The 15,733-nt window shown below is 42.5% G+C and overlaps 1 protein-coding gene across 3 annotated transcripts in view; it reads left to right on the top strand.

Annotated features, from left to right (window-relative positions):
* osbpl11 (oxysterol binding protein-like 11) overlaps positions 1–15,280 on the top strand; it is a 100,092-nt gene extending 84,812 nt beyond the window's left edge. For all 3 annotated transcript variants that reach the window (XM_080199245.1, XM_080199243.1, XM_080199244.1), the window contains 2 exons: positions 8,345–8,498; positions 13,465–15,280. In XM_080199245.1, the coding sequence (XP_080055371.1) occupies positions 8,345–8,498; positions 13,465–13,542 (232 nt within the window). In that variant the 3' untranslated portion in view covers positions 13,543–15,280. The remainder of the gene's footprint in view (positions 1–8,344; positions 8,499–13,464) is intronic.
* The last annotated feature ends 453 nt before the right edge of the window (positions 15,281–15,733 follow it).

Genomic DNA, 15,733 nt, shown 5'->3' with positions numbered 1-15,733 from the left:
CAAGTAGACTTATACTGCAATGAAGTTACTGTGAAAATCCCATAGTCGTCACACTTCAGTACCTGTTTAGGTACACTGAGGGAGAATTTAGTATGGCCAATGCACCTAACCAACACATCTTTTGGAATGGGAGGAAACTGGAGCACTGGAAGGAAACCCACGCGGACACAGAGAACATGCAGACTCTACATAGACAGTGACCCAAGCCAGGAATCAAACCCAGGCCCCTGGCGCTGTGAGGCAGCAGTGCTAACCACTGTGCCCATGATAAATTGCTCCTGAGTGTCCAAAGATGTGTAGGTTAGTGGATTAGCTATGGTAAATGCATGGGGTTGCAGGGATAGGGCAGAGTGGGGTGCTTGGATGAGATGCTATTTCAGTGCAGACCCGATAGGCCAAATGGCCTCTTTCTACACTATGGGGACTCTATGGTTTTATACAGGGCAAAGAACTGTAAATGTAGTTTGGACTGTGGTTCAAACATGTTCTTACTGAATGATGGGACGGATTCATAGAATCCTTAGAGTCCCTTCAAGAGACTAAGTAGTCAAGCCCTACTGCAGAAGGTTAGGGTACATGGAGTCTGCAGAAGGTTACGGTACACGGAGTTGGGGGTAAAGTGTTAGCGTGGATAGAGGATTGGTTATCTAACAGGAAGCAGAGAGTTGGAATAAATGGGTACTTTTCTGGTTGGCAGTTGGTGACTAGTGGCGTGCCGCAGGGATCGGTGCTGGGGCCTCAACTGTTTACCATATACATAGACAATCTGGAGGAGGGGGCTGAATATAGGGTAACAAAGTTTGCTGATGACATGAAGATGAGTGGGAAAGCGAATTGCGTGGAGGACGTGGAAAGTCTGCAGAGAGATTTGGATAGCCTGAGTGAGTGGGCGAGGACTTGGCAGATGTGAGATTGTCCACTTTGGAAAAAATAATAGTAGGATGGAATATTATTTAAATGTGAAAAGTTGCAGCATGCTACTGTGCAGAGGGACCTGGGGGTCCTTGTGCACGAATTGCAAAAACTCAGTCTGCAGGTGCAGCAGGTGATCAAGAAGGCAAATGGAATGTTGGCCTTTATAACAAAGGGGATAGAATATAAAAGCAGGGAGGTCTTGCTGCAACTGTACAAGGCACTGGTGAGGCTGCAACTGGAGTGGATGTGCAATTTTGGTCCCCTTATTTGCGAAACGATTTATTGGCCTTGGAGGGAGTACAGAGAAGGTTTCCCAGGTTGATACCAGATATGAAGGGGTTAGTTTATGAGGAGAGATTGAGTGGATTACTCATTGGAGTTTAGAAGGCTGAGGGGTGATCTTATAGAGACACTCCTGCTCCTATTTCTTATGTTCTTGTGTTCTTATTCTTACATTTTCACCCATGCTGCACAACATTTTAACCAATAAAGAAGCAACACAACAATTAAAACAAAAAAAAAATCACACGCTGCTTTTTGAATCTCTTTTTGGCAACAGACAAAGTTGTATTGAGAACACATAAGAACATAAGAAATAGGAGCAGGAGTAGGCCAACTAGCCCTTCGAGCCTGCCCCGCCATTCAATAAGATCATGGCTGATCTGTCGTGGCTCAGTTCCACATTCCCGCCCTCTCCCCATAACCCTTAATCCCCTCTCTTATCAAAAACCCATCAACCTGCGTCTTAAAAATATTTAGCGAGGTAGCCTCCACCACTTCAACGGGTAGAGAATTCCAAAGATTCACCACCCTTTGAGTGAAGAAGTTCCTCCTCAACTCTGTTCTAAACCCCCCCCCCCCCCCCCCTCCTTTATTTTGAGGCTGTGCCCCCGAGTCCTACTATCCTTTCTGAGCGGGAAGAGTCTTTCCACCTCTATCCTATCCATCCCATTCATCATCTTATATGTCTCAATGAGATCTCCCCTCATTCTTCTAAACTCTAACGAGTACAAGCCTAATTTATTCAGCCTCTCCTCATAGCTCAACCCCCTCAACTCCGGTATCAGCCTAGTAAACCTCCTCTGCACTCCCTCCAAGGCCAAAATATCCTTGCGTAGGTGCGGCGACCAAAACTGCACACAGTACTCCAGCTGCGGCCTCACCAATGCCCTATACAGCCGCAGCAAGACCTCCCTACTTTTATATTCAATCCCCCTCGCTATGAAGGCCAGCATCCCATTAGCCTTCCTGACCACCTGCTGCACCTGCAAGCTGGGTTTTTGCGACTCATGCACAAGGACCCCGAGGTCCCTCTGCAGTGTCGCCTGCTGCAGTTTTTCTCCACGTAAGTAATAATCCTTCCTACCATTATTCCTACCAAAGTGGACCACCTCGCACTTGCCAACATTAAATTTCATTTGCCATTTCCTGGCCCATTCGCCCAGCCTATCTAGATCCTTCTGTAGACTCTCCCCACCCTCCGCACAATTTGCCTTTACACCAATTTTGGTGTCATCAACAAATTTCGACACCCTACACTCGGTTCCCTCCTCCAGATCATCTATATAAATGGTAAATAGCTGAGGCCCCAGCACCGACCCCTGGGGCACTCCACTAGTCACCATCCACCAATCCGAATAGCACCCATTGACCCCCACTCTCTGCCTCCTATTTGACAACCAGTCCTCTATCCATGCTAACACCCTACCCCCAACTCCATACGCCCTGACCTTCTGCAATAACCTCTTGTGAGGTACCTTGTCAAACGCCTTCTGAAAATCAAGAAAGACCACATCCACCAGCTCTCCTCTATCCACCGCCCTAGACACATCCTCATAGAACTCCAGTAAATTTGTCAGACACGACTTCCCTTTAACGAAACCGTGCTGCGTCTGCTCTATCAAGCAGTTCCCCTCAAGATGCCATGCTTAATGACAGTATCTATAACTAACTTGAAAACAAAAATATTGACCAAAATGATTAGGAACCTCTTGAATTTAATGTTTAATGGATTTTCACCAAATGAATAAAACACTTTCTTCCCCTTACAAAGTTCCTGTTGATATCAGGCAAGCTGAAAATTACTGCTCATGATGTTTAGTTGTAAAATGGGAATCAAATCTGAGAAAGGGAAAGAAATGCAATTATTCACTTCCACATTATAATGCTTCAAGTAAACATGACATGGGACAGTCTCTTCAGAATACATTTTCCAATGGTTTATTGCAGCTACAACTATCGATGCTGGGGGAGCTAAATAACATAATTATGACCAACTCCTTACTCTTTCAAACTGGCCTACTTTTCTATATATCATGGTGTGTTGGCCACACCATTTTCCTCAATCACCTCACCACACTTTAGTTGAATTCTTTGGGACTGCTTCTGTTATTGTGTATGTAATCACAGCCGCAGAGTTATCAGCAATGGCTTTTCTTTCTGCTACTACACTGGCTCTGGTGTTCTCAAAAATCTGTCTTTGGTCCCCTTCTATTCCTCATCCACATGCTACCCCTGAGTGGCGTTATTAAATAAACATTCAACCACTTTTCACATGTACTTTGACCACATTCAAGTCCACCCCACTACTATCTCTAAACTATCACATTGCTTCTCCAGTGCTAAATAAGCGTAAATTTCCTGCAATTAAATATTGGGAAAACTAAAGCCATTGTCTTTGGTTTTCAGTACAAATTCTGTTCCCTAGCTATTGACTCCAACCTGCTCCTTGGCAACTTCGTTAAACACCAGGTTAAAGTCCAACCAGTTAATTTGATCGTAAACCCACAAGCTTTCAGGGTTTGCCCCTTTGTCAGGTGAGTGGAGAGTTCTGGTCTCAAACAGAGCATATAAAGGCACGCACAGTTTACAGAATACTGATTAACATGTGAGTCTTTACAGCTAACCTGCTATTCAAGTCTTGAAGACTTGAATAGCAGGTTAGCTGTAAAGACTCGCATTCTGATCAGTATTCTGTAAACTTGTGTGCCTTCATATGCTTTGCGTGAGACCAGAATTCTCCACTCACCTGATGAAGGGGCAAGCCCCGAAAGCTTGTGGGTTTACTATCAAATAAACTGGTTGGACTTTAACTTGGTGTTGTGAGACTCCTTACTGTGTTTACCCCAGCCCAACACCGGCATCTCCACACCTTGGCAACATACCAGACTAGCATACAGATGCAGCAGATAATCAGGAAGGCTAATGGAATGTTGGCCTTTATTTCAAGGGAGTTGGAGTATATAAGAGTAGGGAAATCTTACTGCAACGATAGGAAGTACTGTTGAGACCACATCTGGAGTACTGTGAGCAGTTTTCGTCCCCTTATTTAAGGAAATGTATTATTTCATTTAGAGGTAGTTCAGAGACGGTTCACCAGAATGATCCCCAGTAAGGAGGGATTGTCTTATAAAGAAAGGTTAAACAGATTGGGACTCATCGGAATTTAGAAGAATGAGAGGTGATCTCATTGAATTGTATATGATTCTTAAAAGGCTCGGCAGGGTAAACGCCGAGAGGATGTTTCCCCTCTTGGGAGAGCCAAGGACCAAAGGGCATAATCTTAGAATCAAAGGGTGCCAGTGTAACATGGAGATGAGGAGGAATTTCTTCTCAAAGGGTTGAGTTTTCGGAACTCCTTGTCACAGAGAGCTGTGGAGGCAGAGTCCTTGGGGGCGATTCTCCCATCCTGCTGCACTGATTTTTTTATTTTAGCACAGCGGGCTGGGATAATTGTGCGTCGGCCGATTTGTGGGATTCCCACAAGCGTTCGTGCTGCGGATTGCGTCTCCCAGCCCCGATTTCTGGTGGCGTGAAACCGGAAATCAGCTGGGATCGAGGCTAGCAATTAAGTAGTATTTTACATTTGGCGTGCCCAGGACTGAATTCTCTGAACCCTTCAGCAGTTTCCACTCCGCCAGTGTGTTTCACTCTAGCAGGGATTACTATAGCTCCCCACTTCTGGGGAACTAGCGGCCCGAGCACCCTGCGGTGAAGGAGGATCAATCAGGACCCCACATGGGGTCGGATGGCGGGTGGGTAGTGCCCCCTGGGCACCCTAGCAGTGGGGCAGTGCCAAGGGGGCAGGGTCTGGGGGGGCGGGGAGGGGGCTGCGATTGGTGAGGGTGGGTGGGACCTGCTGTCACTCTGCATGGAGATCTATTCGGGGCTGGAGGAAGACCAGCAATTGGTTGGGGAGAGGAGTGGTTCAGGGCTGGCTTGCGAATGGTTGAGGGGCTGCGACCAGACCATGCAAGGGGGTTGGGGATGCAGCACTGTGTGGGTCCCAGGCTGACCAGCGATCTAGCTGACCAGCAAACCAGAAGCTGACAGTTCAGGACCACTGCGCATGTGCAGAGACCCGCTGACTTCAGCCTTTCCAATATGAATAGGCCCTATCCCCTGAAGTCAAATGATATTTGCACTGGTGGCCTCTGCAGTGCACAATGTGTGGGAGATTCTAGTCTGAGTGCCCACTGTAAAACAAAAAGTGTAAATTGCTCTAGTTTTCCCACAAATTTGACATTTAGAATTTTTTTTGGAGAATCCCCACCATGTATGTTTAAGGCTGAGACAGATAGAGTTTTGATCTGTAAGAGAATGTAGGGTTATGGGGAAAGGGCAGGAAATTGGGCGTAAAGAATGCTCGATTAGCCATGATCCTAATAAATGGCAGGGTAGGCTCAAAGAGCTGAAGGGCCTACTCTTGATCCTATTTCTTCTGGTCTAATGGTTTGTAACCTTAGTGCCATCACCAAGGCTGCCTAGTTCCTCTTCCGTAACATGGCTGACTTTTGCCCTGTCTCAGCTCATCTGCAGCTGAAACCTTCACCTGTCCTTTGTTATTTCTGAACTTCCAATGCACTCTTAACCAACCTCATACATTCTGCACAATAAACACTATTTAATCCAAAACTTCACTGCTCATGTATTAATTCACACCAAGTCCTTTCCTCACTGACACACATTGGCTCCCATCAAGCGACATTTTGATTTTAAAATTCCCATTCTTGTTTTCAAATTCCTTCATTGCCAAGTCCCTCCCTAACTCTCTTATCTCCAGTTCCAAAACCCTCGGGTCTTCTTTTTGAATTCTGTGCCTGGAGGTCCTTGTTAATTATTTGCTGAACATTAGCTAAGTGCCATGAGAGAGTCAGAATCTGATGCTGTTGGTATTGATCTGATCTACACACTAGCCATTTAGCCAACTGAGTGAGCCAGCACTACCTCCCTACCACCCCAAATATCTGCACTACTCGAGCATTCCCAATTTTAATTGCTGTACCATTGGTGGCTGTGCCTTGAGCTGCTCTAAACTTTGGAATTCCCTCCCTACATCCTTCCACCCATCCACCCCTCTGTCCTCTTTAAGATGTTACCTAGAACCTTCCCCTTTGGTCAAATTTCTTCAGACCTAAGATTTCCTTACACGACTTGTGTCTAATGTTGCTTTAATACGCTCCAGTGAGGTACTTTGGGATATTTGATCGCATTAACGGATTGATATAAATGCACATCGTGTTTTGTTTTTTTTTAATCATGGTATCAATGCTGTGATTAAAAGATAGCATTGATCTCTCCTGGGTAGATGTGTAAGTGGATTTGCATGTTTTACACAAATCTGTTTACATTTTGCGTTTGAGTGCAGCTTTTTGTTGGTTGTAAGAGCAAACCCCATGCTGTAGGTTGTAATTGAGAATTCTTTGTGCCATGATAGAAAAGGAGTCCTTGCCTGTAACACTAAGTACAAACGTAGGGTAAAACAGCTGTATATCCAGCAGCCACGACAAGGAGATGGAATCACTAAATGCACTGACATACTGTGTTCAAAAGAATAGGGAAGTCCCTCCGAATTGTAAGGGAAGGAATGATGGAATTTCTGATCTTTTACCTTAAAAGTGAGAGTGTTACCACTTGGACAATGCCAACTTGACTTGTTTTTTTTAAAAAGGTGCAAAAATGCTAGTACTTTTAAGAAATATTTTCACCCATCCTGCAGTGCCCCTCACCACCCTCCTGCAACCTCAATTGTAGTTTGCTGTTTCCACATATTCTTGTCTGTAGAAAACAGGAAAAATCCAGCCCAGCAATCGTTGTTGCCCCATCTGCCTATTTCCAACCATCAACAAAGTAAGGGAAGGAGTCGTTAGTAAACTGCTCAATGATGCTCAATTTTAATTCCACCAGAATAGTTTGATCCAAATCTTATTATGTCCTTCCAAAAGTGGATGTCACCTGAATTTCAGACATGGATTAAGAAAGACTGGTTTGCAGACAAGGGCAATGTGTGACTCCAGTGGCTGAAGTCATTTCCAACACAAAAATATACTTGTGGTTATTGGAGACCTGTTGGCTTCAACAATTCTGCCAATTCTGTTAAGTGGGGCTCTTTGTTGCTCAGTGTTTATTTTCAATTGTAATTGCTGTGATAATGAAGCAGTCCATGTCCACCTGCAGCAACACGTTTAGGTTTTTGTTGATAAGAGACAAGTAACGTTCTTGCGCGCTCTCTCTCTTCAGATACTATGACCTGAAAGGGTGTTGCCGACCATGACTTTTGCATTGGTCCATGGTTATGCTTAGCAAGGTACTACAGTGATTTGCTGTTGCCTTCTGCAGATGGGAGTCTCTCCTACTCTTACCAACTGTCATTGGTGAATGTTGGAAGGACTTATGAGCTGATGCTCAAACTGTTTGGCTGCATTATGAACGTGCCTTCCTTGCCATCAAGTTCTGGAGTAGGGCTTCGACTCAGAGCTTTTGGATTAAAGGCTGGCAGTAGGGATGCTGCCCACTGCATGGCAAGCACTCCTAACAATCATGCTACTCAAGTGTAATTACCATTTCTAGCAAGAGAGAGCATAACCACTTCCCCTTGGGAGTCAATGACAAAATAGTCGAGTCCACAGTCAGTATCCTGGGGAATCACCATTCATCAGAAGCTCAGCTATGTCAGTTGTATTAATTTCATGGCTACTGTAGCAGGTCAGAGGCTGGGTATTCTGCAGGAATGGCTCACCTCCTGGTTCCTTAAAACCTGCCTATCACATAGGAGGCACAAATTAGAATTGTGATGTGATATCTTTTATTTCCCTGTATTGGTGCAGCTCCAATAATTTTCAAGAAGTTAGATACTAATCAAGACAAAGCAGTCCATTTCTTTAACCACTGACTTAAACGTCTACATTTAGTCATTTACCATCCTGACTTGGCTACATATCACCATTCCTTCATTGTTACTGATTTAGAGCTCCCTACCTGACAATAGGGGACCATCTTTGCAACAGGGACTGCAATGATATAACAACATGACATTCAACTACCTTCTCAGGTCTAATTAGGGACAACCAATACATTCCCACATTCTGAGAGAGATTTTTTAAAAACTTTTGTATAATGCATCCAAATGTGTAATTTGTATATTTAACAGACGCTTGTGGCAACGTGTGACTGAAGCTCTGAGGATAAGCAACATCGAGAAGGCAACTGAACATAAGAGCTTACTGGAGGAACGTCAGAGATCAGAAGCACGACACCGTGCAGAGACAGAGACACCATGGCAAACAAAATATTTCCATCAAGAGGTAAACATTTAAATATAGATCTTTATAATTCATGGAAAAAGTGTATATAAATAGCATCCTTGTAGAACTGAGGAATCTTGAATTATTGGTATGCTGTTTTGATCACTACCGTTTTCAAGGTCAAAAGAGAGCTCTCTCTGCTGTTTTGATAAATCTTCCGTCTCCATTTTTTTTTTGGAGTTCCACATCTGGGATTATTTCCAGAAATCTGCAACTTCTACTGAAGTGCCTGATAAATCTAAATTGCCTCCAGGCTTCTCTGATAATATTTTCACAGGATTTATTTTAACTTGTGTTGCAGTTGCTTACTCTAGCCTGCTGGTGAATATCTGTTATGTGCTTTATTTTTCATTTTTTTTATCAGTACTTCACCAAGGTGGTTTGGAAAACTAAAGCACCGAAGTAGGCATCACGTCTGTGCTAATCCTTTGCTAAATCAGTTCAAAACTAATTCTAATGTTGTGCATTCCCTATCAATCGTGCCTTTTTTTTTGTTTCAGATCTTCATAGACACATAGAGTGTCTGTGCTGGCTCTTTGGTAGAGCTATCCAATTAATCCAACTCATCTGCTCTTTCCTGGTAGACCTGAATTTTTCTTTTGCCTTCCAAGTAGTTATTCAATTAGCTTATGACTGTTGCTAAGTAATTTGAGGGTACATTATCCTAACTGTCCTGCCTGGAGACAATTCACACTTCTTTAACTTGTGCTTAACCCCCTCTCCACTCACATTGTCTGCACCTGTAAAGACTTGATTACCTGTTAAGACTCTCCTTCCAACCATTATCTTGTAATTGAGTTTGTCTATATATGCGCTGTTCATGAACCAAAGTCTTCACTCACCTGATGCTCCGAAAGCTTGTGCTATCAAATAAACCTGTCAGACTTTAACCTAGTGATGTGAGACTACTTACTGTGCCTATTCCAGTCCAATGCTGGCAACTCCACATCAATTAATTTGAGGGTGGCACAGTGGTTAGCATCAGGGACCAAGTTCCTTTTCCCTCTGGGAAAACGTTTGTTTATTTGCCTTTTAAATTCTTGTTACTGCTGTTGCTAGGCAGATTCCTGACACTTAATCAAGTTAATGAAACACAATTTGCCTTTAACAAAACTGTACAGACTTTTATTTATTAAACCATGTTTGTTTTTTTGGTGGAAATGATTTAATTTCAATTATTTTGTCCCAAAAAGCAGTATATAAAAGTTCACCTGAATTTAAGCTGGTTGACCTGTCCCTGCCAGATTTATCATCTGCTCCTCTGTTTGAACAGGATGTAACTTTTTCAATTCACCAATACTCTTGCACTAATCCAATTTACAAGGACAAATAAAAATTGTGACCAGAGCCTTTGCAATTTCCACCCTTGCTTCCTCCCTCAATGATCGAAGCTCCATTTTATTTGCATAATAAGATTTTTTTTTGTCTTAAGGACTCTTAAGTACGTTTTTTATCTATTTATACAATTCAGTATTTTAACTGCCCCCTCCGTTACTGCCATATTTATAGTATCCTCTTTTCTGGTTAAAACAAATGTAAGCTGCACATTTTACGCTTCAGTCATGGCCTCTGACTCCACGAGAAGATTTTATTTTGGTTCCTACTCAGCCTCACCCTTTTTAACTACCATTTTACTATTTGAGTTTACAAAAGATATTTGGGTTCCCTTTTTATGTTAGTCACTGATCTATTCTCATTGACCTTTCCCCACTTGTTTCCCTTTTTAATCTCTTCTGTACTTATATATTCAGTTTTGTTCTCTAGTGTATTATGTACCTTGCATTTGTGATTTTTTTTTTTCCTTTTCTCTGTCTCACTTTTCCCTGTGTCTCACTTTATCCTTTAGTCATTTGGGCGGCTATGGCTTTTCCTTCCTCGTCATCAGTGCCCCACCTTGGGAATGGGAATCATCTCTTCTCTGAAGGTCTCCCATTTTTCCGTTACTGCTTTGTCTCCCAGTTTTTGATCACACTCCACATGGACAAGAACCCTTTTCAACTCACTGAATTTAGCTCCACTGCAGTTAAAACAATTTGCCATTTGCATGTTCCTGTTGTTTTTCATAACTATTAGTCTACCTTAAAAGGCATCTTACATTCATTCTATGTCCAATAGCTTTTTGAGACCATAAGAAATAGGAACAGAAGTGGACCATTCAGCCTTTTGAGCTGACTATGCTGTTCAGTATGATCATGGCTGAACTTCTACATCATCAAATTTGCTGATGACACCAAGATTGGGGGAAAGGCAAATTGTGCGGAGGGTGTGGAGAGTCTGCAGAAGGATCTAGATAGGCTGGGCGAATGGGCCAGGAAATGGCAAATGGAATTTAATGTTGGCAAGTGTGAGGTGGTCCACTTTGGTAGGAAGAATGGTAGGAAGGACTATTACTTACGTGGCGAAAAACTGCAGCAGGCGACGGTGCAGAGGGACCTCGGGGTCCTTGTGCATGAGTCGCAAAAACCCAGCTTGCAGGTGCAGCAGGTGGTCAGGAAGGCGAATGGGATGCTGGCCTTCATAGCGAGGGGGATTGAATATAAAAGTAGGGAGGTCTTGCTGCAGCTGTATAGGGCATTGGTGAGGCCGCAGCTGGAGTACTGTGTGCAGTTTTGGGCGCCGCACCTGCGCAAGGATATTTTGGCCCTGGAGGGAGTGCAGAGGAGGTTTACTAGGCTGATACCGGAGTTGAGGGGGTTGAGCTATGAGGAGAGGCTGAATAAACTAGGCTTGTACTCGTTAGAGTTTAGAAGAATGAGGGGAGATCTCATTGAGACGTATAAGATGATGAATGGGATGGATAGGATAGAGGTGGAGAGACTCTTCCTGCTCAGAAAGGACAGTAGGACTAGGGGGCACAGCCTCAAGATAAAGGGGAGGCGGTTTAGAACGGAGTTGAGGAGGAACTTCTTCATTCAAAGGGTGGTGAATCTCTGGAATTCTCTGCCCGTTGAAGTGGTGGAGGCTGCCTCGCTAAATATTTTTAAGAAGCGGGTTGATGGGTTCTTGATAAGAGAGGGGATTAAGGGTTATGGGGAGAGGGCGGGAAAGTGGAACTGAGCCACGACAGATCAGCCATGATCTTATTGAATGGCGGGGCAGGCTCGAAGGGCTAGATGGCCTACTCCTACTCCTGCTCCTATTTCTTATGTTCTTATGTTCTCTATCCCATTCTTTCTCATATGCCTTGATTTAGGGGATTTTCACAGTAACTTCATTGCAGTGTTAATGTAAGCCTATTTGGGACTAATAAATAAATAAGCTTCAGTATAAATAAACTCCGTTAGTACCCAAAAATGTATCAGTCTCATTCTTGAACATATTAGTTGACCTCTGAGGTAGAGAATTCCAAGGACTCGCAACCCTCAAAGTCAGAAATATCTCATCTCAGATCTAAATAGCTGACCCCTTATTCTGAGAATATGGGAGAGATTTTTCAGTACTGCAGACCCAAAACCAGAAAATCACGCCCGAGGTCAATTGATCTGTGTACGGTCCGCCCCACCGCCTGCTATGATTCCCATGGTGGCGGGAAGGGAAAATTCCCCTACAATGTCCCCATTTCTAGACTCCTCAACAAAGGCAAAGTGCCCTGCCTGTAAGAATTTTACATTTCACTGAGCTCACCTTACGTTCTTTTAACCTTTAAGAGAATACAGGCCTATTCTGCTCAAATATCTCAACATAGTACAGCACTGTCATCCCAGGCGTCAATCCAGTGAATCTTTGTTGCACCACTTCTAAGGCAAGTATATCCTTCCTTAGGTTATGTGACCAAAACTATATTCAGTCCTACATGTCAATATACTATATAATAGCAGCAAGACTTCCTTACTCTTATACTCAAACCCCGGCAGTAAAGGCGTATGATTTGCCATCCTCTTGGCATCCTATACCCGCAAGTGTTAACTTTGTGATTTGTGTACAAGGATCCCTGAAAAATCTTGAGTTACATAAGAAATAGGAGCAGGAGTAGGCCATCTAGCCCTTCGAGCCTGCCCCGCCATTCAATAAGATCATGGCTGATCTGTCGTGGCTCAGTTCCACATTCCCGCCCTCTCCCCATAACCCTTAATCCCCTCTCTTATCAAAAACCCATCAACCCGCGTCTTAAAAATATTTAGCGAGGCAGCCTCCACCACTTCAACGGGCAGAGAATTCCAGAGATTCACCACCCTTTGAGTGAAGAAGTTCTTCCTCAACTCCGTTCTAAACCGCCCCCCCTTTATCTTGAGGCTGTGCCCCCTAGTCCTACTGTCCTTTCTGAGCGGAAAGAGTCTCTCCACCTCTATCCTATCCATCCCATTCATCATCTTATATGTCTCAATGAGATCTCCCCTCATTCTTCTAAACTCTAACGAGTACAAGCCTAGTTTGTTCAGCCTCTCCTCATAGCTCAACCCCCTCAACTCCGGCATCAGCCTAGTAAACCTCCTCTGCACTCCCTCCAAGGCCAAAATATCCTTGCATAAGTACGGCGCCCAAAACTGCAGACAGTACTCCAGCTGCGGCCTCACCAATGCCCTATACAGCCGCAGCAAGACCTCCCTACTTTTATATTCAATCCCCCTCGCTATGAAGGCCAGCATCCCATTCGCCTTCCTGACCACCTGCTGCACCTGCAAGCTGGGTTTTTGCGACTCATGCACAAGGACCCCGAGGTCCCTCTGCACCGTCGCCTGCTGCAGTTTTTCGCCACGTAAGTAATAATCCTTCCTACCATTATTCCTACCAAAGTGGACCACCTCGCACTTGTCAACATTAAATTCCATTTGCCAGTTCCTGGCCCACTCGCCCAGCCTATCTAGATCCTTCTGTAGACTCTCCACACCCTCCGCGCAATTTGCCGTTCCACCAACCTTGGTTCCAACATTTTAGTCTCTCATTTTTTAAGATTCTCTCTTCATCTTAACTTAAAAACTTAAATCTGTGTGCGACCTCAAAAATTTTCTTGACCCATCTTTTGCAGGGTGATGGGTGGATCTACTACAAGCCACTATGGAGATCTACAAGAGACAGCATAGAGACAACTGCACCAGCACCTTAGATTCTGTGCAACTGGACTAGAGCAACATGGCTTTAAGTAATAAGCATTCAGTACATAGCTGTGACCAATGTTGTTTAGCCATAATGACTTCCTATTAAAATGTAAAATGCAGTTAATCTCTCAGCTGCTTTTATCCAACATTGTGTGTCTGTATGATATTGTATAAGTGCTCTAAGTACCCATTGGCATGGTAAAGTGAAGGGCACTTTAAAGTTACAGGAGAACAAGAGAAAGCAGTTTTTATCTTCGACTACATTTTGTATCTTATCTAAAGCCTTTTGACTTAAATTACTTTTTGGCAAGGATCTTGTATTATTTTGACACCAGTACTTGAAAGAGGTATTGCTTCAGTGATTGATGCTGCCTCAGAACAAAGATTTATTTCTAACTGGCACAGTGTAGTGCTTTTTTTTTGGCTTGTTTGTGCAGTTGACAAGAATGGCTGAGACACAGGTCTGTTGATTCAGCCTGTGAAACTGTTGCAACTAAAAGATGCCAGAGTGATCTTTTGGCTCAATCTATTATTTAAGCTGTTTTTTAAAAAAAAAAGTCTATTCGGGAGAAATTTGTCATATGAAGTTCCTTTTAAGTACATTTCTTTAAAAATTGCAGGCAATTAAGAAATAATCCTGAGAAAGGGTGAGCAAAGTGAAAACAGTACTTGTTACATTGAGTAATGTCATTCAAAACACCTTGTTTCCGAAGCGTTGTGCCTTACGCTATATCGTTTTTTTTAAGTATAGTCTTCCAATTAGTGTACATGACTATCTGTTGCAGCTTAATTATGACACAATTAACATTTCATCATGAATTGAAAGTGCAATGAATTTTATGAATTGAATCATTTCAAGTTTCTTGCAGAAACCATTTAGTAAGCAAACCTTTGAACTTTAAAGAAAGGATGTGATCTTAAAAGAATTACTTTCAAGGGAACAATATAGAAAATATTATTCTAATGATGGTGGAACCATGATGATTTGCTTCATGAATGTAAAGGTCCTAATGTTATGATTGCTTTTGGCACAAAGTAAACTATAGTCTTTCACACTGGTGAAAAAAGACTTGGAACCCATCACCACTGGTGAGATTTGTTGATATTCTGTGCGTATGTGGCTCTTGAGATGTTGCAATAAATCTGAAATGCCACAGATTACTGCTGACCATTAATTGTTATGTCACATTAACTTTTCCCCTTGGTTAAAATTGACTTTGTGACAGTGAAAGTACTATTCATGCTTCATAGAATAAAATTTGCAGTCCATGCATTGACAGTTGAAAGATGGCTTTTTCTAATTTGTGTGGAAGACATAGCTTACAAAGTAACCCTAGAAGTTATGTAAGATTCCACATGTTAGATAAATTTAAATTGTCATTCATTTGTGTGAGATTCTGTTTGTTTTTTTTTAAGTTTAATTGAAATTTAACAGGATGGATCTGAATTCAAAAATAACCTTCTTATGTTTTGTAACTGGGAAATTTAAGAGAAAAATGAATATTTGACTGTGAAATTTTCCAACTGAATTATCTTAATAGCGAGACACTGAAGCAGTAAACATCATTACTCATTGTATTTAAAATCAAAATGGAAGTGTATTGATCGTCACACAACATTTTGGTGATGCTGCAGTCCTGTATATTTTGCAATCATGTACAATGCACTGAAGGAAACTCAAAATGACACTCCTGTAGTAGTAGCAAGTGTGAAAAGATTGAATTAAATATACTGCAAAAAGGTCAATTTTATGATAATTTCTTTTAATGTTTTCCTATTTGCACTTCACAATTGTCAATGGAAATACAGAATATGTACTGTAAAACTGAACTTTACAATTGTTAATGAATACTACCAAGTAATTTAGATAAGTCTCAAGCCATTATAAATGTGTTGAATATAATTGATTTCAGCTATGCTTTGGAAGGAAACCTTTTCTTTAAGTTACAAGTACGGAAAAACTCCGGTAGTGTCACAAATGTTTGGGATTTTATGCTGGTTATTCTTTTCAGTTAAGAATCGTTAGTCAATCCTGAAGCAGTCATCACATCCTTTATGGGATCAATCTTTGCTGCTCTAATTAAACAATAGGACAATATGAGAATCTTAAGGGAACCCTTGTTTCATATACTGACTGTCTAAATATCAATGTGAATTCTCTGTGCAGAAGGTGTGTTAAAAAACATTACATTGAGGTTA

The sequence above is a fragment of the Carcharhinus amblyrhynchos genome, chromosome 11 (assembly GCF_965287045.1).
Source record: "Carcharhinus amblyrhynchos chromosome 11, sCarAmb.v2.hapA, whole genome shotgun sequence".
NCBI lineage: Eukaryota > Metazoa > Chordata > Chondrichthyes > Carcharhiniformes > Carcharhinidae > Carcharhinus > Carcharhinus amblyrhynchos.
This window is presented reverse-complemented; position numbering and strand designations above follow the sequence as displayed.